Genomic DNA, 20,514 nt, shown 5'->3' on the forward strand with positions numbered 1-20,514 from the left:
TTTCTGGGGTGGGACTCCATGACCTCAGGCTGTGGGATGGGTGGGTGTGCCTAGAACACACATTCAAAGCCACTCCAGTAAGAAAAGGACGGTTGCAATCATGATTACCCTGCACATGCTCACTCACCGTAAATGTCGTTATGTTGCAAAACTTCAACAGATAAAATTTATGGCATGTTTCTTTGTATCCTGTGTTACCCACTCCCACTTGATTGTTGCCCCTGTCACACAGTAATATAATTTTGCTGTATTCCCTAGAGAGGTGAAGAGGACACCGGCATGGGAGAATGCTGTTTCTTTAAGAGAGAGAGAGGGAGAGAGGGAGAGAGAGAAAGGGAGGGACCTCTTTGCCCTCCAGAAACCAGGAAGGGAATTGAGTTGATCTACTGCTGCCTGTTTAGCGCATACAAGGCTTTGAGAAGCAGGGACAGCTAAAAAGAGAGAGAGCAAGAGAGAGAGAGAGAGCTAAAGAGAGGAGGAGAGGAGGGACAAGCAAACCCACAAAAGCAGCACCACGGCCATCACAGGTGAGCTGAACCTCTGCGCTCCCCCTCCTGGTTCCCCTGCCATCTCTTCCAGGGCCTGTCGTCAGGAAAGGGAAAGGAATGAAGGAGGGGGGCAGAGAGAGGGCAAAAGGGGTTGGAAAGGAATTGCCACTGAAACTAATTTGCCTCACCTTATATTTATTGCTATTGTTTTGCTGAACTTTATTTCAGTTTTTTTAAGCACTCTTAGTTTGCTTGAGTATGTGTCTGTGTTGGGGGGGGGGGGGGGGGTTGGGTGGTTCGAAAGAGAAAGACAGGGGCAGTGTGTAAGGAAGGAGGAACCAAAAATAATGCTGTCATACAAGGTAGAGTGGCATGTGACAGGCTTACTTTAAAGTTGTCAAATAGAATCAGCTGTGCTGGATTATAGCTTTCTGTGTGTCTGGATTATTTGTTTGTGTCTGCTCTTTGCTATTTTGTTTTTATATTTCATTGTTGTTAAAAAGTCCTAGGTCAAGAGTGTATGAGTTTTTATATTATTTGGGTACGCTTGAGACATTATAGAATTGCAGTGCTTGCATTTGCTTCAGTGAGTTCCTTTATTTTGTCTCCAGCCTGGCTCTGCTTGATGGCTGGTCTCTGTACTTTTAATACCTGGCATCCTGCTAGCAACACACCGTAGCATATAATTCAGCTCAGAGTGCTTACGTTGAACCAGGACTCAGAGCTGTGGGGTTTGTGTGAGTGGACAGCTTGGGACTTGTAGTCCATTGCAGTGGCCTAGAAGCAGTCAAAGTAACTCTGTAGAACTCCACATCCCAGAGAGCCTTGCCCTTGGCCATACAGGAAAGGGAACAGCCGGCAGCCTATCCCAGTGGGGAGGTGTGGTGAGTGAGCAGCTGTCAAGCCAATCGCAGAAAGGGAAGTGAAGCCAAAGCAGTGGGCTGAAAAAAGAGGGCTGGGGGTGGGAGGAGGGAGGGGGAGAGTTAGAGTTAGTAGGTGTCTGCCTGTGTGGGATCAGGCAAGGGCTTGCCTGTGTAACTAGGGCCACTCGGAAGTTTGCCGACTGCAGTTACTCCACGGCACGATCCTGCCCAGCCACAGAGGCAGGCAGAGAACACTAAGCTGGCCCACAGAGAGAAACACATTTCTGCCCGGCTGGTAAGATCTCCTTCTTAATGCAATCTCACTCTCTCTGCTGCCTGGAGTGGAGAAGACAGGATAGCAGTGGGATCTTTAGGAGAGAGGGAGAGAGAGATATAGATAGAGGGGCACTAGGCTTAGCTGAGCTGAGAACACTTGACCCAGTTGCAGATGGAGTAGAGATGGAAAACAGAGGCCTGCTGCGTTAAGGTATGGCCAAAGAGGTTATTATCCAGCTTACTTTATCTTTGCATAGAATGACTGTTTCTTCCAAATATTGTCAGTGGGGTGTCAAGATTAATCTCATTAAAACTTGACACTGATGTTTATAAACAGAAGTGATCTGACTATAAGAAAGTTCTACTTATGAATTACACAGTATTAGATCATTATCATGGTCTTCAAGTAGACACATCTGGCATGCATGAAGAAATGTGGCACCCCTAGTGGACTGTTAAACTGTTTAGAAAATGTTCAGCTTATGTATGAGATACGCTGCAAATGACTGTGAAAAACTTCACTACCCTCTAACCTTGTGACTGTTTTGTTTCTTTTGTTGGCAGATGTGAATTGTTTAAGATGTGTATCTGTTTAAACCCTTCCTCATTTTTTAAAAAGCTCAAGCTCAACCCCCACAAACCCCAAACCCAGCGGTTGCTTGTCACTAAGGGTCTTTTGGTAGTGTCTCATGACTTCAGCTTGGTCAGCAGTCTGCTTTGGGTGTCTTGTGCATGAAACTTCTTCTCTCTTTCTCTTTCCGTCTTTTTTATTCAAGGATGTATGTGGATAATTTCCAGCCCATACTGGCTTAACTCGTTTTGGCTGGTGCGGGTACAGGGAGGGCACGAGGGGTATTTTTATTCGCTGATGACGCCCAGTGTCTGAACAATACACAGAAAAGGCGCCTTGTCTTGTCAGGGGTGAGGCCTCTCTTTATTGTCTCTTAGTTGCTGTGTGAATGACACATATTTGAGCCCACTTTAAGTGAGTGTACTTTCTATCTGGGTAGATTATGCCATGGGGTCATTTTGAGTCATGGCACTCACCTAGGAATCCTACGAGGCCTTCGATCTCAAACTTGGCGAGTGAGTGTATATGTGTGTGAGTGTTTGGGAACACAAAGACAACCGCCCATAAAGTAAACATTAATGTTGCCTTTCTTTTATATAAAATAAATGGAGGATTGCTGGGAGTATTTCCTCATTATAGTTTGTGGATTTATTAAGATATAGTGTATACTGTCACACCCGACCTGTCTACCTGAAATAGAGATTTGTTGGTATCTTGTGTGCAATGAAATTCATTTCCATTTCAGGTTTTTATGAATAATGTGACTACATCAAAATTCAACTATACATTTTTAATGTTTTAGATATTTTTTGTATGCCATTCCAACTTAACTGCATTCTGCGAGAGCTCTCTTTTATGGAAAATTGGGCCTGCATATGTTATAATGATAGGATTTTCCGTTCCCTCATATTTAGAAAATTCAAAATCATATACAAGTTGGTCACATGTATTCACATATATAAGTTTGGGACATGTATTCATGTGTTGTTTTGGAGTGACTGTCCTAGTGAAGGAATTTGCTAAATTGGAGTTGACTGGAATTGAACATTTGTGCCGTGGAGCAATTCCAGTAGGCAGCCAGTGTGCTCTGTATATAGTTTTCATTCGGGGGCAGTCGGCTGGGTGGGCTGTTGTGAAGCATATTTAAACTGATCAAATTAGAGACTCTGATGCTGGGAGATGGGCTGCAGTGAGCTAACCTTCCTATCGGTAATCAGAGAACTCATCTCATTATGGTCTCATTGCACTCTTTAAAGAGCCTTCTTCCACTTGTCCTTATCTGCAGAGGGTCTGTCGACAAGTCGGGCAAGGCCTACTTCTTAGTTTCCTTTACAGTAATGTGGAATCCGATTGCTGTAAGGTTATTCTCTCACCCGCCCCCGTTCGCCATTATGGAGCTCGGCCTCCGAGGCGTGTGGAGGAGAGTCCTTGACACACTTACCTTTGCGTAATCATTGCGAGATCTGTGGATAATAAAAATGGCAGCGGGTGGGAGGTGCATTTTTTGCCTCCTCAGCAGAGGCAGAAAAGGAGGAAGTGGAAGCTGTGGTGGGCTGGTGGCGGACGAGCGCAGTGCAGTGTCTGGGAGACTGGTCATCTGATAACAGAGTGGGTTCTGTTACACCATCGCAGGAGTCACACAGGAAGTCATCTTCCGTCCATTCTGCCAGCCTCTGCAGCAGAGATGGAGACATGGCGACGGCCACTACACAAGGGCACTGGAAACAGCAGAGCTGCATTCTGAGGCCTTTTCTGCCATTTTAGGTGAGGGGATCACATTGTTTGGTCTCTCTTCACTGGTTTCCTGTAAGCTTGGCCACAGAGTCCAAAAGACTCACAAAAACTGAAGCCAGCCAGCTGCCAGATGCAGGGAATCAGGCCTGGAAAACTTTGGTCAAAATCTGAGGGGGCGTCCGACATTTGCACGCTTGGGTCTAACCTCCCGATAAAGTCACGGCCAGTTCAGGAGAATCATAAACATGCTGTCACTAGTTCAAAAGGAGATCTTTAACCATTCCTCTTCACATTCTCGTCTAACTGAGCAATGTGATGGACCTACAGATGATTGATTTTCTCATTTAAAATAAACTATATAATGTGTACTAAATTGTTTGAAAGAAAATGTATGGTTATATAGTGTTAGGCACTGTTTTTTTTTTAAAGTCTGGAGTGAGTTGTCCTTGAGTGAATAGCAACTCAAAGGTTGTGTACTTTGATTTTTAAACGACCTCACCCCATAGGGGCATTGTGAGCCTGGATTTTTGGCAAGCTAATGAGATCAAGTGAAGCAGCCCAACATCATAACTCCAGTTTTACCAGTTGTTCGCCCACTTCCTGCTTGCTACACAACCAATCAGGCTTCCCTAAATACTGCTGGCAGGAGTGACTAATGAGCACGTCCTTGCTCAAAATCCTGTTCTTCTTGGAACTAGATACACTCTCTCCAAAGCATTTCCGATTATCTGCTAATATCCTTTTAGTCCTAACCTCAAACTCTTCCAACCGGTGTGTTGTGAATGCTGTAAAAGGTGATTGGTGGAATGCAGAAGGAAAAAAAGAAGTGAAATATGCCAGTGAAGGAACTCCAGTGATATGTTGTTCTCTCAGAAAAACCTATGGCTGTTTTGCTTTATGTCATCACAAGTCAGTGTTTGTTACTGGAATGTATGGTACGTGTTCAACTTAGACTCAAATTAAATTTGAGTTTAGAGTTGATTAAATATACGATCTGATCTGGCATGTACATCTTGCAGTCCTTTTAGGTGAGAAGTATCAGCCTACTAACAAAGTAATCACTGAATATATTAAAAAGTTTTATCTATAAAGAAGCTCATCCTTCACAAGCTTTATATCTAGAAGATTCATTCAGACAAGAGGTCAGTGTAACAGCATTGTAATATCCGTTTGATTGATTATCTATTATATGAACATACAATGTATACTTTTTAGTAGTGTAAAATTTATTTGCTTACCGACACAAAACATTGTGTTATCACAACTATCAAATGAGTACACAGGTTTATAGTTACTCAAAGTAATTAGGAGTGTTTGCTTTTAGCAAACCTCTCAAAAAATTTATTCCAACAGTCGATGCTGATAACTGCTCTGTGTCCTGGCCACGGCAGACAGGCCTGGGCTAAGGTGAGGGGTGGGGGGTGGCTACTTGCAGCGAATTGTGGTTTGACTTGCAAAGCAGTGGCGGGCTGTGCGTGCGGCTGCTGGCTGAGAGGCCTGCAAGCGAGTCACTGGGGCCAAGGCACAGCCCCCGTCACCAGCAGCCATGAATTAATGATGAGGAATGTTTGGAGCCATGAGAAGGTGTCAGGATCAGGTTTGTTTGCAGTGTTTCCTCTTTCGTTCAGCTCAAGTAGGGTTTATTCTGGGACAGGGAAAACTACTTTGATTGTTCACCTCCTAGCTGAAGCACATCTAGCTGAAGACTTCTGATGTCTCTTTATGGAACGTATATGGTCTTTCACTTATTCTGATTTTCAATTCCTGACTTCTCACACTACAGGTATTCACTTGCTGGAATTAGGTGGTGTAGCTCAATTTACCATTCTCACCCCCACTACTCCCCTCTCCAGGTAAAACTTGCTAGGCATTTGTCCGTTACTCCCAGCCTTTAGGCTGATCTTTACCCTAGTGTATTCAAATGAACCATTTGAGAGATAGTGAAATGAGCGTTGGTCAACCAGGCTTTATCAGGGCTCAAAGAGAAAACAAAGAGCAAGCTGTGGAAGCTGAACATGCAGGTGCCCATCACTGTGCCAAAGCTAAAGAAGAAAGATAGATCAGCTGAAGGTCATTACTGTTCAAGCAGTCAGGATGTAAGATTGTAACGAATAGAGTGTACCTATTATTAGAATGGCATCCCTAAGGTGTACTATATCGAAGTGTATGTATGGAACAAGCATATGTGCCCTAGATCATATGTATTATTGTGATTCATAATAATTAGAAGCTAAAAAAGTAATGTAATGTTAATGTAGAAATCAAATACTGTGTGGCATGAAATGTGGCCTAGGGTGGAATGGGCTGAGCAGACAGGTTTGTTTAGAGCATTAGGGTTGTGCTTTACCTAAGAGTGACCTCTGCAGTGTGATGACATTGTGCCAGGTGAGGTAGGAAGCAGTTTTTTCAAGAGGGCGTGTGGAAAGCAGAGGGTGGGGTGCCCAGGTTAAGCAGGAATTTCTTTTGAATATGCTGCTCCTATAGAGAATAATCCCCCACCAGCCTCACCCCCTGCTGGGTTACTTTGCCAGATGGAGGAGGGGCTTGGCTTTCGTTTGTGTGTGCGCGTTTGAACGGACAAATCGAAGAGGGTTACCTTGCAAAACCCCTCTCCACCTCCCTCCCATTCCTACCCAGGCTACATTTGATCATTTTAATCTCCCCTCAACACGTGAGCAAGGGGACAGGCCTTTCCTGAAACTTGGCACACAGTGCAGGGTGGGGTAACCGGCTCAGACCGGATTGACAACCTCCCTATTTAATACCGTTCCCTCACAGCCGTGCATGTGTCCTACTCCTCCTCTAGTGTGTTTTTTTTCCACTTTGGCCTATCCTCGGCAGTCCCTTGTCCCCTCGCCCTCTGTGTGCACTACTGAGTGCACACGCTGCACAGTTCTGTTCTGTGCACCACTCTGCCCTGAACATGCTCACTTCTCTTTTTTTCTTGTGTCTTCTCCCACTGCCTATGGAAACAGAAGACCTACTGCCCTCTCTCATCCAGCTATGATTTAAGGGACCCAAAGCTCCATCACAGCAAACTTTGAAAAGTCATAGTAGTACACCCCATATATTGCAGTGTAGCATGTAATAAAGTAGATTATGTAAGAACATCATGAATGAGTTAAAGTATAGCATATTACCTCCAGATAACTGTGTGTTGGTAAAGCAAATGACATATACTGTTCACGTTCCTGAATAATGTTCACATTTTACCCACTAAGAATTTAAGATAATAAGTGTCTTATCCTTGAACTGGTGCATTGCATATAGTGTTAGTTTACTTATGTATTTCAGTAACATTAATAATCCTATTTAACTTACATTGTTTTGAACTTCCAATGCCATTTTAATCAGTGGTCTTTTGACTTGATGGATTTAATAAAAAACAACCGTTACACCACTATCTGCTTGCTTCTCTTTGTCTGTGTCACATTTGCATTGGCAACTTGACTGTAATAACTCAAAGTCTGGTTTGCCTCAAAAGGAAGTGAGATTCTAGAAAGAAACTGGTCTGAAGTAAGAAAAACTGTCAGTAGAAGAGGAACAAGAAACTGCAGTTACTCCATTCTCAGAATTTGCATGATGCTATCTCAGTAGACTAGTGAGGTGTTGCTGACTAATCACAAATTACAACCCCAATTCCGAAAAAGTTGGGACAGTATGGAAAATGCTAATAAAAACAAAGAGGAGTGATTTGTAAATGTACTTTGACTTGTATTTAAACAAAAAACGTATAAAGACAAGGTATTTGTTGTTTTATCTAATCACTTGCATAGATTCTTGAAGATAAATGTTTATTTTGAAATTGATACATGCAACACGTTCCAAAAAAAGTTGGGACAGGGACAATATAGGACTAATAGCAATGTGATAAGTTGAAATAAGAAGGTGATGTGAAACAGGTGAGACAATCGTCTAATCATAGTATATAAGGAGCCTCCAAAAAAGGCCTAGTCCTTCAAGAGCAAGGATGGGTCGAGGCTCAACAATCTGCCAACAGATGCATCAGAGAATAATCCAACACTTTGAGAACAACATTCCCCAAAGACAAATCTGTAGGATTTGGGGTATTTCACCTTCTACAGTGCACAACATAATTAAAAGATTCAAGGAATCCGGTCAAATCTTGGTGCGTAAAGGGCAAGGCCGAAAACCACTTCTGAATGCGCATGATCTCCGATCCCTCAGACATCACTGTCTTAAAAACCGTCATGATTCTGTAATGGACATCCTGACATGGGCTCGGGAATACTTTGTTAAACCTTTGTCAGTCAACACCATTTGCCGCTGCATCCACAGATGCAAGTTAGGGCTTTACTATGCAAAGCAGAAGCCATACATCAACACTGTTTAGAAGCACCACCGACTTCAATGGGCTCGGTCTCATCTGAGATGGACAGTAGCACAGTGGAATCGTGTTTTGTGGTCTGATGAGTCAACATTTCAAATAGTTTTTGGAAAAAACATCCATCGTGTTCTCCAGGCCAAAAAGGAAAAGGACCATCCAAGCTGTTATCAGCGTCAGGTCCAAAAGACAGCGTCTGTCATGGTATGGGGGTGTGTCAGTGCCCATGGCATGGGGAACTTGCACATCTGTGAGGGCAGCATTAATGCAGAACGATATGTACACGTTTTGGAGCAACATACGCTGCCATCCAGAGCAGGACAACGCCAAACCACATTCTGTCCAGATTATAAGCGCATGGTGCTAGCATGGCCTGCCTGCAGTCCTGACCTGTCTCCGATTGAGAATGTGTGGTGCATTATGAAGTACAAAATAAGGCAATGAAGGCCCCGTACAGTTGCACAGCTGAAGAAATGTATAATGGATGAATGGGGGAAAATTCCGCTTGCTAAACTTAACCAACTAGTGTGTTCAGCGCCTAAACACTTAATAAGTGCTATTAAAAGAAAAGTTATTACACAATGGTAAATAGTCGATTGTCCAAACTTTTTTGGAGTGTGTTGCAGTCATCGGATTTTAAATGAGTGTATATTTTCAAAAATAAATTAAATTTACAAAGTAAAACATCAAATAATGTGTTAATAATGTGTCACTATATTTTTGTCAATATAGTACAGGGTGAACTGAATTTTCAAATGACTCTTTTTGTTTGTTTTTTCAGAATTGGAGTTGTAGTCTTAGTGTTAAACTAGACTCTATAAGAATTTTTCTGTCTGTGATGCAAAAACATGACTACTCCACATATCTGCAAAAGCTCTCGTACTGAAAATTGTAAAATAAGTTTCCTTATGCAGACCAGCAGAGACAGACAACTGACCAATCACAGCCTATTCTTTCACTTTTCTAATGTCCTAACAGTTGATAACAGAAGACTGCTCCACATGTCTACAAAACTGCACCTTAGACTAAACCTTAGACTTCATCATGTTTTTCCTTCACAGACAGGCAGACGGACAGACGGCAGGACGGAGACCCGGGCGGCGGCTGCGATTGGCGGCTCGACGGCAGGCTGGTGGAAGATGTCGTCGGGGGCCGGCCGGCGGGCGTGCGAAGCAGAGGAGGGCCCAGTGGGCATCCCCTTTCCTGAGCACAGCGCTGACCTGCTGGAAGGCTTGAACCGGCAGCGGCTCAGCGGCCTGCTGTGTGATGTGCTACTGGTGGTACAGGAGCGTGAGTTCCCAGCCCACCGCTCGGTTCTAGCCTCCTGCAGCTCCTACTTCCACAAACTCTTTACCTCAGGCCTGGCTGCTGAGCGCCAGAGTGTTTACGCACTGGACTTTGTGCGTGCTGAGGCGCTTGCTGCACTGCTGGATTTCGCCTATACAGCCACACTCACCGTAAGCCGTAGCAGTGTAGCCGACATCCTGAGTGCCGCCCGTCTGCTTGAGATCTCACCTGTCCAAGACGTCTGCACACACCTGCTCGACACCAAAGTGCTCTCCCTTCCGGTGGGTCAACCATTTTTCTGAAGGAAGAGTTGCTATGTTTGAGTAGAGATGGTAGCTTCTAGACCATCCTACATACTTCATTTTTCAGAGAGATAAAGTGAGAAAAAGGAATATTCCATCTTTTACTGTGCACAACAAACTGTTCCTTGTTATTTAGTTAAATTTGAGTTATTTAACAAAATTTGTCAATTATTTTTGTTAATTCAGTTTGGGGGTTTCTGTTTTTTTTTTAATTGTTTAAAAGCACAAAGATTGAAGAATACTAGATAATATGGGGTTGACCTGAAATTAAAAAAAGATGAGGCGGGAAATGAGGTCATGGGTCAGTTGTGCCTGTGATATGGTTTTAAATATTAAAATGCATGACTATATGATGCCAGTTTAAAACGACAAATTATTTTCCCTGAAAATGTAGCTCCTTCTTTAAAAGGATACATTTTATAGATTTAGAGCTTAATTTACAAACATTTGTGGTTTTAGAATTCTGCTTATGTTTGCAGAAATGTTCACTAACTGCCTCAAGAACTGCCCTTAGACTTCAGTTACAAGTTAATTTTGAGTATATAGGTTTTCTATATATATTTTTTGAATACATAGAAACAATAAAAAATTTTGTCCATGGTGCATTGTGCATACACTATACATGCAGTGGGTGTACATTTCCATGTCCTTATACTGTATGTAAGTATTTTTCTTAACAAAAAAGCATGCCTGTTACTAAGTGTAACTTTACAGCCCTTCTTTTTGTTCTTAGACGGTCAGTGAGCGAATAGAGGACGAGCTGGAAGAGGATGGCGCGTGTGGGCGGAGCAGCCGAGAACAGGGCAACCGGCTACGCGCTCGCGAGTACCTGGAATTCTTCCAGCGGGGGGCGCACTGGAGCAGCAGCTGCAGTACGCCAGAGCTCAGGGACATGCCCGCACACCTGCACTTTAGCCATCGCAACGGCGCTGACAGCAATGGCACGCCGTCTAACTACTTCCCTCCCCCAGGCGCAGGGCTGGCAATGCACCCTCCACCAGACCCGGAGGATGACCCAGATGAGCAGCAGGACACCAAGGACGTGCTGATCTGGACTCGAGGGAATGGCACTGAAGCACTCTCACAGTTCTATGCCCCATCATCACAGAATGGACACTTCTACCTCCATCAATCCGAGCCCAAGGCAGAGCGGGAAGCAGAGGCGGAGCGCGAGGTGGAGCGAGGGCCTGCCAGCGCTCTCCTGCAGCAGATGATGGACTCTATAGAGCGGCAGAAGGAGAGGCCAGCTGGGGCTGAAAACGAAGGAGCTGACGGAGATGAGCCTGACGTGGAGTTTTACTTGAAGTACTTTAACAGTGTGCAGCGTGAAGAGGCAACCCTTCCACTCTGGGCCTCGGTGCGAGGTGGAGAAGGTAGAGGCGCTGGAGGCCAACCTAACACAGGGAATGCCGGCGGTGAGAGAAAAATGCGCTCCAAGGCCTTCCAGAAGTGCCCTATTTGCTCCAAGGTCATCCAGGGTGCTGGCAAGCTACCCCGCCACATCCGCACGCACACTGGAGAGAAGCCCTACGAGTGTGCCATCTGCAAAGTGCGCTTCACCAGGTGAGCTAAAGAACAACTAATTCAACTGTAAGAGTCACAGCTGGTTTATTCTTCCATTTGAACAGATTTCTTAGGTCTTTGAAAGGGCAGACATGTACTTTATAACTGGGGACAAGCTTGTTTGTAAAAGTTACTCACTAAAACAAAGAAATGCATTCTTCGGGAGCGACTTGGTAGCATCATTGCTTTTGTTAATCAAATAACTTGTAAGAGGAAACAATTTTATTAGCTGAATGCCATATTTCCTTTTACTTTGGCTTTTCCCTTTCAAGCCAACGCAAAGGAGCTATTTCTTATGGAGTCATTGTGTACGGTTTACTATTTATGTAGGACAACTTGTAACCTAACTAAGTGCCTGTTTAAGGTTGCTCTTATAGCATTGCTAGCATCTTTATTGTTTGATCAACTGAAATCAAAAGTATTTTTATTAATTAGCCTAATCTCACACTTTTAATCTCACACCTTTAATTAAAGTAAATGTGTCCTAATTTTTGTTTAAATTATAGCAAAATACAATTTTTTTTAACAAAACATGTCAGAATTGTTTACAATTATTAGAAATGTAAAAATGTCTTTTGAACAAAATAACTTCTTTACATTCACCTGATTAATTAGGAACTCTTAAGCGGTCATCCAAGACTTCCTGTTTTACTGGGGTATAAATATGGGGTGATATAGAAGCCCTTAGTCATTCATTACCCTGGGGAAAGATTAGAGAATGAAATGAGACAAAAGTGTCTCCAAATCTACAATTAGACGCCATCTCCAAGGCGTGCCAGAAAAAAACCACAAACATAAGTGCCTGGAGTTTGTTAAACACTACTGAAACTTTGACTGGAACTGGTTCTGTGCTCAGATGAGACAGAAATAGAGCTTTTGGACAACATTTAAGGTGGGTTTGCTGTAAAAAAAGAGAAGGATGATGGAGAATCTGTGACGTTGGTTAGCTGTGATCTCGGTTGTTTTTCCATATAAAATGGAACAATGAGAAGATAATCAACCTTTTAACATGGTCACCTCAGTCTCATGACCCAAACCTCAATGAGCTAGAGAGGAACAATTCCACAAGAAAGGACTTAAGACACTGGATGATCTGGAAAGATTCTGTATTGAGGTGTGGTGACTGATTCGTTGCTCTGTATCTCATCATTCTCCAATCTCATCAAGCATTATAGGACAAGACTAGTACTTTCACACTGCTAAACACTGTAGTGCCAATATATATAATGTGTGTGTTTAATGGTATTTTTTGGAAAAACATGTCGGAGGCAAGTTGGCTTGTTATAAATTTGAAGATGTTGGGGTTCATTGTACTTGAGTAGATCAGAAATCTTGTAGTGACCAGCTGAATACTTGATAAACATATGTATGTTATAGTACACACTCTAAACCTGCCTGTCTATCTTAATGAAGGATTTTTGATTAGTTGTAAAATGTCTTTGAAATTATATCAAATCTAGTAATCTTAACTTTAATCTCCAATAGTCACATTTTGTTCGTATCTACATCTACATCAAGGACCGCACAGGAACAGTTTTCATTATCCTCCAGTCCTGTCCTTCTGTGAGCACCAACAAACTACAGAGCTGAGGGTTCAGAAGTTCAGTATTTTTCATTTGATGGCTAAAAGTGAATTTATTTATATTCAGAAAAATCCTGTAAATTCATGCAAAATCATGTCACCATCAACTAACCCAACTTGCAAATGCCAAGGAACAAGGAAGTGGGTAGATATTATGTATTCTGGTCAGGGGGCAAGCAGCTATAAAATAACCTTTTATAGAGATAGGCAGCCTGCATGACAAAGTCCTGGAATTTTAACAAGGGGGATCCAATAAAAAGTGGGCTGTGTTGGCATGGCTGTGCTGCTTCTTATCAGAGATGAGGCCGCTATAAACCGCTCCATGTCGATATTGAATGGAATTACAGATTGGTGCCATATCTCTGCCAGCGAGATATTTGAACCTGTGATCTTGGGTGTTATGTTGATTATTGCCCCTGTACACATGACCCTTTTCACTGAGCTGCTACCATGGCGTGCACTGTTACCAAAGGGCATCAGGTCAGTCATGAAACTGTCCCCTTAATGAATTAATTAGGGAACTTACATTGGAAATAGATGCTGTACTGAAAATATCCAGGGGACTATTTGTGCTGGCTAGGCCTAAATGCACCAGGCGATGGGAAGGGGTGTACTCTTAATCCTGTTTGATCAGGGCTTCTCCCACACACTGTAATAAATCAATCCTGTCCTTTAAATAATTTAGTTCTGTCAGTGAGCCACTTTATTACACTGTCCCATGGGTTTGTACGGTGTCTCCCTGTGCGTGCCAGTATGTAGGTTACAGTGAGTTTGGATACGTTTAAAATTTAGACATTAGGAATACATGTAATTAGGGGTTTCAGGACAACAATGTGTGTGTGTGTGTGTGTGTTTTTGTGTGGTTTTGTGTATGTATGTGTTTGACTATGGGTCTGTGTGTTTGTGTTTATATACACAAGTGTGTGTGCGTCTCTGTGTGTGTTTGTACAGTAAGCCTCCACAGTTCCGGGCTGGCCAGCCGCAGTAGTTTATTTAGCTGTACTCTGCCCTGGTCAGAAACAAAGGGGAGGGGGTATATGGGTAAAAATGTGTGCAGAGGTCCTTCAACACAAGACCTTGCCCTTGATCTCACATCATAGCCCTGATACTGGTGGGAATCTGTATCACTTTCACTGCGTGTCACTACCTGTTGGACACAAACTGTCCCTCCTTCACATATACTTGATTCAATCTATGTTTAAATATTTTAGAAGACTTGAGATGTCTCAGATGACAACCAATGCTTTTAGCTTGATATTTTATAGCTTTATATTAAACTGAAATCCCAATGACATTACTAACCCCAATTACAAATTCTGAATTCTAAAATGGACATTTTATGGTATTTTATGGATACTAATATGTGTGTGTGTGTGTGTGTGTGTGTGTGTGTGTGTGTGTGTATACACAGCCTTGATTTCTGATCTTTTTTCTGAGTGGGGTAATCTCATATGAACCCCTGTAAATGTGCATTTTACTATGCTGATAAAATATCACCCCTTGTCAAAATGCTTTAGGAGTTTCCAAGCTCAAATGGTGAACACTGAGCGTTCCTCATTGCCTCACAGAGAAATTAGAGATAAAGATTCTAGCTTTATGGCTCTCGTCCCCAGTTGACCCATCGGTGCCTCCTGGGTGCAAACATATGTTGCAAGATCAACAACCAAACCTACATTTTTTATTTTATTTTTATGATTCTATAAGAGAGGAGAGGTTATAACAATTATTTAATAAATGCATGACATGAAAAAGCAATCATAAATTCAGGACCTCTACATTCAATTTAGTTAAACATTTACGAAAGTTCCCTCCCACTGTAACTGTATAGATCCCTCAAGGGTGGGAAGTGCCAAGTGTATTTTAATCTTGTGGATGTCAAAGTAGGGTCGTGGCTTTATTTTTTAAATGATGTTAGATATTGGAAGCTGCCTTAACTATTACCAAGGTTATCTGTTTTTATAGTTATAAGCATAAATATCTGGCAACTTTAATAATTAAATGAGTTTAATCTAGACCTCAGTAACAATAAAAAAAAGTCTAAATAATCTCAACTACAATTTTAATAAAACCAGGAAACGTCATGGTACCATAATATAAAATGTTTTGATGTCACAATGTTTAGAGTCACAGTGTAACTAGGTTTTCTGGGAGAAAGCACTAATGGGTTCTGAGAAATAAATATGATGTGTAATAATTCTGTGGTATCAGCTATTAGGCAATTTTTGGTTTTATTTTTAAAAAATTATTAATTTAATGGCACCTACTGTACCTATGGCAAGTACAACACCTATTATGAACTATTTATTGTTCAGTACAGTTATCAGACTTGAACTCTGTAAACTAAGTTATGCCTTCTGCTCTAAATTTGTCTTTGTATGCATTTTTCCAGACAGGACAAACTCAAGGTTCACATGCGCAAGCATACAGGAGAGAAGCCTTACCTGTGCACACAGTGTGGTGCCGCCTTTGCTCACAACTATGACCTGAAGAATCACATGCGTGTACACACCGGCTTACGCCCCTATCAGTGCTCCAGCTGCTTTAAGACCTTTGTGCGCTCGGATCATCTCCACCGCCACTTGAAGAAGGATGGCTGCAATGGCATCCCATCTCGCCGTGGACGCAAGCCTCGCGTACGAGAACCAGATGCACTTGAAGCCCCTCTGGAGCCGACCGGCACAGGGCCGAGATCCACCAGGGGCCAACTGCATCCAGAGGATGAGGAGGATGAGGAGGAGGAGGGTATCGGTGTGGTTGTTATGGAAGAAGTTCCAGAGAGCCGCACACACAGCCCACTGGCTGACAGAGAGGCTAGAGGAGATGCAACTGCAAGGCAAAGAGACGCCACAACACCATAAATTACACACTGCTGGTGCTGGTGTTGCACAGAAATCAGAGAAAAAAAAAAGAAAATCAATTGAGAGAAAAAAAAAAGCTACAACTCCATGCTTCTTTTTAAAAACCAAATCAGGGTGTCCCAAAAATCTAATCTTAATTTACATCTTTCTTTCTGTTTTCCCCCCCCCCCTTTAACATTCAGCATTGAGACCTGAAACTACAGTTACTGGCCTGTTGAAAGAGCGAAGAGCACTTGACATCACTCACCTGTGCTGTCTCTGTCTTTCTGGGTGTTTATTTTTGATTTTGTGTTCTTAAATTAACTTAATCGCTTGTCCATATGCATACGAGACAATGGAGCTACTATGCAGTTAAAACAGGTTCCTCATCTCTGGATTGTGTCCACAGGGCTTTGTCTTAAACAAGTAAGGTGTCAAACACCTGGCTGACCATGGCTGCTAATGCAACAGGTAAACAAAGAATGATCCAAGATGTGGGAGAAGCAACAAATGAATCTTTTTTTTTTCTAATGCAGTGAAAAATATGTACATATACCATAAAGAAAAGGTTCTATTGTCTCAGATCAATATGGCAATATTATGCAATTCTGATGCAGCACCTTCTTTATAAATGTTCCAGAAAGAATCAGACAGGGGTTTGATTTTAAGTGTTACTTTCTCTATAAAAAATAATACATGGTTATATCTTTTTAAAAGGTTAACAGTTTAAGTGAAATCATATTAGGCCATGGGAGGAAGAGATGGTATGAGGTTCTGTGTTTCTGAAGCACTACCGTCATCAGTTTGCCACTGAGCAAAACAATGTTGAATCTTTTACCTCTCACACGCCTGTTTTTCCTCCTTTTAGAATTCTTGGGTTATTTTTTTTCTCGTCTTATTTTTGTCATTGTTGATGTTTTAATTTGAATTGGCTGTTTTGGGTACTTGACACTTTACATTGTATACATGTGTGTATATATTAGGTGATAATGATATTGGTCCCTTTATAAAAGGTTTATTACAGATTGTTAGGGTTATATCTTCCTTCAGCTTCACTCTAGGCTCCTCCCTGAGTGAAGCTTACAAAGGGTGAAAGGCTGTTTGAATGTATGAGAACATTTAATTGAGGAACCCAATTTGTCCTAAACTCAGCACTTGACGGAATCGGCAAATTCCCTCCCAAAGCATGAACCATGATCTGTGTGTGTGTGTGTGTGTGTGTGTGAGTGAGAGAGCGAGAGATGTTGAATGATTCTGCCAAGGTCTGCCAGCTCAGTGAGAGAGAGAGGGTGCTGTTTTACAGACAGCCGGTGCACAAAGGCTGAGAATGTTTTCTCTTTTCATGCATGGGAAGGAAGGAAAGAGAGATGAGCACCTTTTATGCATTTGCACAGCTTTACTAAAGATTTAATTCCAGTGGAGAAAGAAAGAGAGAGATTTCTACTTAAGAGAGAAGGGAAGTTAGAAGTACGTGTTCCAACATTCTGCCCAAGGGACCACCGGGGTGATGAGATGAGCAATAAGTACTTGTTTGGGTTGGGAGGCCATATCGGGGGAGAAGGGGGTCGACATTCCATTAATTTTGTGAGTGTTGATCTCTGGAAGGGTGCAACACTGTCCTTTGGACACATCCTAAGCCACGTGACTCAATCCCCGGGGCTGGGAGCGTCAGCATGTCAGGTTTGTGGGCACGTCCAAACATGCTTCACTCCAAAATCTGGCATTGTGACTGCAGTTATGGTCGCCTACGTTTTTATAAGAGAGAGGGGCTATCGTAGCTGAATCTTATTAATTCCAAAAGTGCTTGATGGACTTTACAGACCTCACATAGATTTGCCTCATTTGGAGAATACAAAGGAAAATCTTGGTGTAATTGCTGGTGGCAGTGACTAGAAATTAAAGTTTTTAATACCGTTTACGAGGCAGATATCATCACCGACTTTGCCATTGCTGCAGCTGCAGTGCTGTGCCCAATGTTTCAGTCCTTTGCACCTTAACAGGAGCAGCAGGTTTTGATTGCACTTTGTTACTGAGAAGGGCACTTTTTTGTCATAATAAACGGGTACTTTGAAACAAAAGAGAGAATGTGCTAAAAAAAAAGAAGAAAAAAAAAAAAGACACCCATCTATGTCACGATGCTTAAGCTTGGTTCTTTGTTGTGGTTATAGTTTTTTGACGACTGGCTGCCAAAATACAATCTATACAGTTACACGTTGCAGGGTTATCATGCTGAGTTTCCGAAATGGTGTGCAACCTTGATTAGAAAACAAGCAGACTTTTAAAAAGACACCCTTAAAAAGAAGATATTGCCCTTATATCTGATTGCACTTGAAATTTTCATTTGATGTATACAATTTTCTTTATGTCTTAATGCAAAATGGGGTCATTGAGGGGTGGCTACATGCTTCTGTGTGTGTGTGTGTGACAGAATGCGTGTTTGGGTGCCTGCGTGTCTGCAGGGGTCTTCCAGTAATTCTTAATACGTATATTCCGTTTAGACAGTTGACAGTTCATTACTCTGGTTTATATCATTATGTGCATAGAACAGACTGCCTGTTATACTCTAACTCCAATTTTCACTCAATGACAACCTGTGTAGGGGTTGTAATAAAAGGGATGTGTTTGGTTAAGGTTGCTATTGCAAGGCCACACCCTAAGCAGTGCTCACTGCAGAGTGAGCTTAGTTTGTCCTGACCCACATTATGTGACCAGCCTGTCCAGAAATTCCAAGGCTTTTTTGTTTTTCTTTAATGCACTTTGGGTTGATTATTGGGAACACAGCTTCTAGCTGTCCATAAACCTAAACCCTACACTAAAACCTTCTGTGACTCAACTTGCAGCTGGTCAATCCATAGAGCAGAGTGAAGTTGCGTGTGATGAAAATTATCCACAGTCCAAAACCAGGATCCCTTATTACTTAAGCAAGTCAAGTAGAAATCATTGAGAAAAGGAAATGTACTTGAGTTCTTTCTTTCACTATTACTGTCCTTTTTTTGTGATCTTTTGCTGCCTGTTTACTAGATGAAATCAGTCTTTTCTTTTTGCAAGGGTTGTTCCTACGATTACTTTTAAGTTAATGGCTCTTGTATGATTTGACGTGTGTATAGGGGAGGGATGGGGTTTGAACTTATATAGTGGAGATGGATGATTGTTTTTGGTGGCTCAGTTGGGGGTAATATGTAGCCTGATAGCACTGGATATGGTGCTTTAGCTGAAACAGCAAGAATTTTTTGCACTAAAAGTCCTTAAATAAGAAGGACAGGTTAACTGGGCAAGGCCTTTGAGTTTCCATGAACACAGAGCCTAATTTACGCCTGCGTCACCTCCCTTTTTTTTCTTTACCTCCCTTATTATTATTATTATTATTATTATTAATCATTATAAATCCAAAGTAGGTAAAGGCCTGGATTACTTGAAAAATTTAAACTCATATCTGAATAAGCTTGCTGTCTCTTTCTTACTTAATCTAATGATTGCATCAGATCAAATTTCCAAATAACGCCAACATTATTGAGCAACATAACTTGTTTAAAAAGTAATGTGGTTAAAAAAAAATCCAAAGCACATTACATGTCAGCGAAACCACAACACAAGACACATGATGGTAAAGCATTCAGGAAATTGTCTGTAAACACAAACTGTTAACTGGATAAAACGCTAAATACCTGATTTCACATCTGTCTGACTAAGTATTGACATATCTGTAGGTTCATAGCAGCTCACTGGCCTTGTCTGGGGCTTACAAATTGTATAAATGGGTCCACAAGGAGTCTGAGGGAGGCTGTGTATAAACCTGACTAAGTGGAGAGGGAACTGGGTAAGAATGTGCCTTATCATTTTAAGATATCAGGACCATTCTTGTTCATTCCCATAAACAACCACACCAGAACGTGTGAAGCTGTTCATATGAGGCAATGCTATGGTAGGTTTTGTGAAAAGTAAGGTTGGGCACTATGACGGTATAACATGAATATTGTGATCAGTTGCATCATATAAAAGTACATACACTTAAAAGATATATTTTTTTCTTCGTTAAATTATTAGTTGTCTAGATATTAAATAAAACCATTATTTGAAGCCATGTTTTTAAAAATGGCATTACTGTTTTGCTGGCACTTTGTTACCAAGACTAAATATCACAATATGTAAATAAAGTATTGTGATATATTTTTGTCATTTCGCCCAGTCCTAGCAAAAAGCTCCAGTCTTCACTCCTCTTCATAGAAGGTCGATGTCTCAGCTCCCTTTAATGACTCCTAGATAGACGCTACACTGAAATGGTGTCTCTTTTCAAAAGAAATTGTCACCTGTAATATCCAAATATCAATTTGTCTTTGTTTTATTTATTTGTCGGGTTCTGGACAAGCATTAAAAACACATGCAATGACAGAGATTACTGTAATAATCATGGAATGAATGGTAGTAAGGGTTAAAAACAGTCCCATCTGAGTTAGACAGTAACTCAGCAAGCCAAGGGTTGATTTCTGACTAGGTATATGCAAGCTACAGAGAGATTTGTGCTGTAGTTCTGCACATCCATGGAGAGACTGCTGTCTGTTGCTTACAGGCGCTTTGCACTAGGAGTCCTTTGTGGGTGTGGGAACCAGTGGTTTGCACAGAATTGGGAGGGCGAGTAGCGTTTTAGTACAAACACAGGTAGTTGTTG

At 41.9% G+C, this 20,514-nt stretch overlaps 1 protein-coding gene across 1 annotated transcript; it reads left to right on the top strand.

Annotated features, from left to right (window-relative positions):
- The first annotated feature begins 1,652 nt into the window (after positions 1-1,652).
- Positions 1,653-20,055, top strand: zbtb7a (zinc finger and BTB domain containing 7a). The gene is made up of 4 exons (XM_053634779.1): positions 1,653-1,838; positions 9,339-9,845; positions 10,600-11,429; positions 15,401-20,055. The coding sequence occupies exons 2-4, from the start codon at positions 9,417-9,419 to the stop codon at positions 15,867-15,869; spliced, it is 1,728 nt and encodes a 575-aa protein (XP_053490754.1). The 5' UTR covers positions 1,653-1,838; positions 9,339-9,416; the 3' UTR covers positions 15,870-20,055.
- Positions 20,056-20,514: the final 459 nt, after the last annotated feature.

The sequence above is a fragment of the Ictalurus furcatus genome, chromosome 10 (assembly GCF_023375685.1).
Source record: "Ictalurus furcatus strain D&B chromosome 10, Billie_1.0, whole genome shotgun sequence".
Classification (NCBI taxonomy): Eukaryota; Metazoa; Chordata; class Actinopteri; order Siluriformes; family Ictaluridae; genus Ictalurus; species Ictalurus furcatus.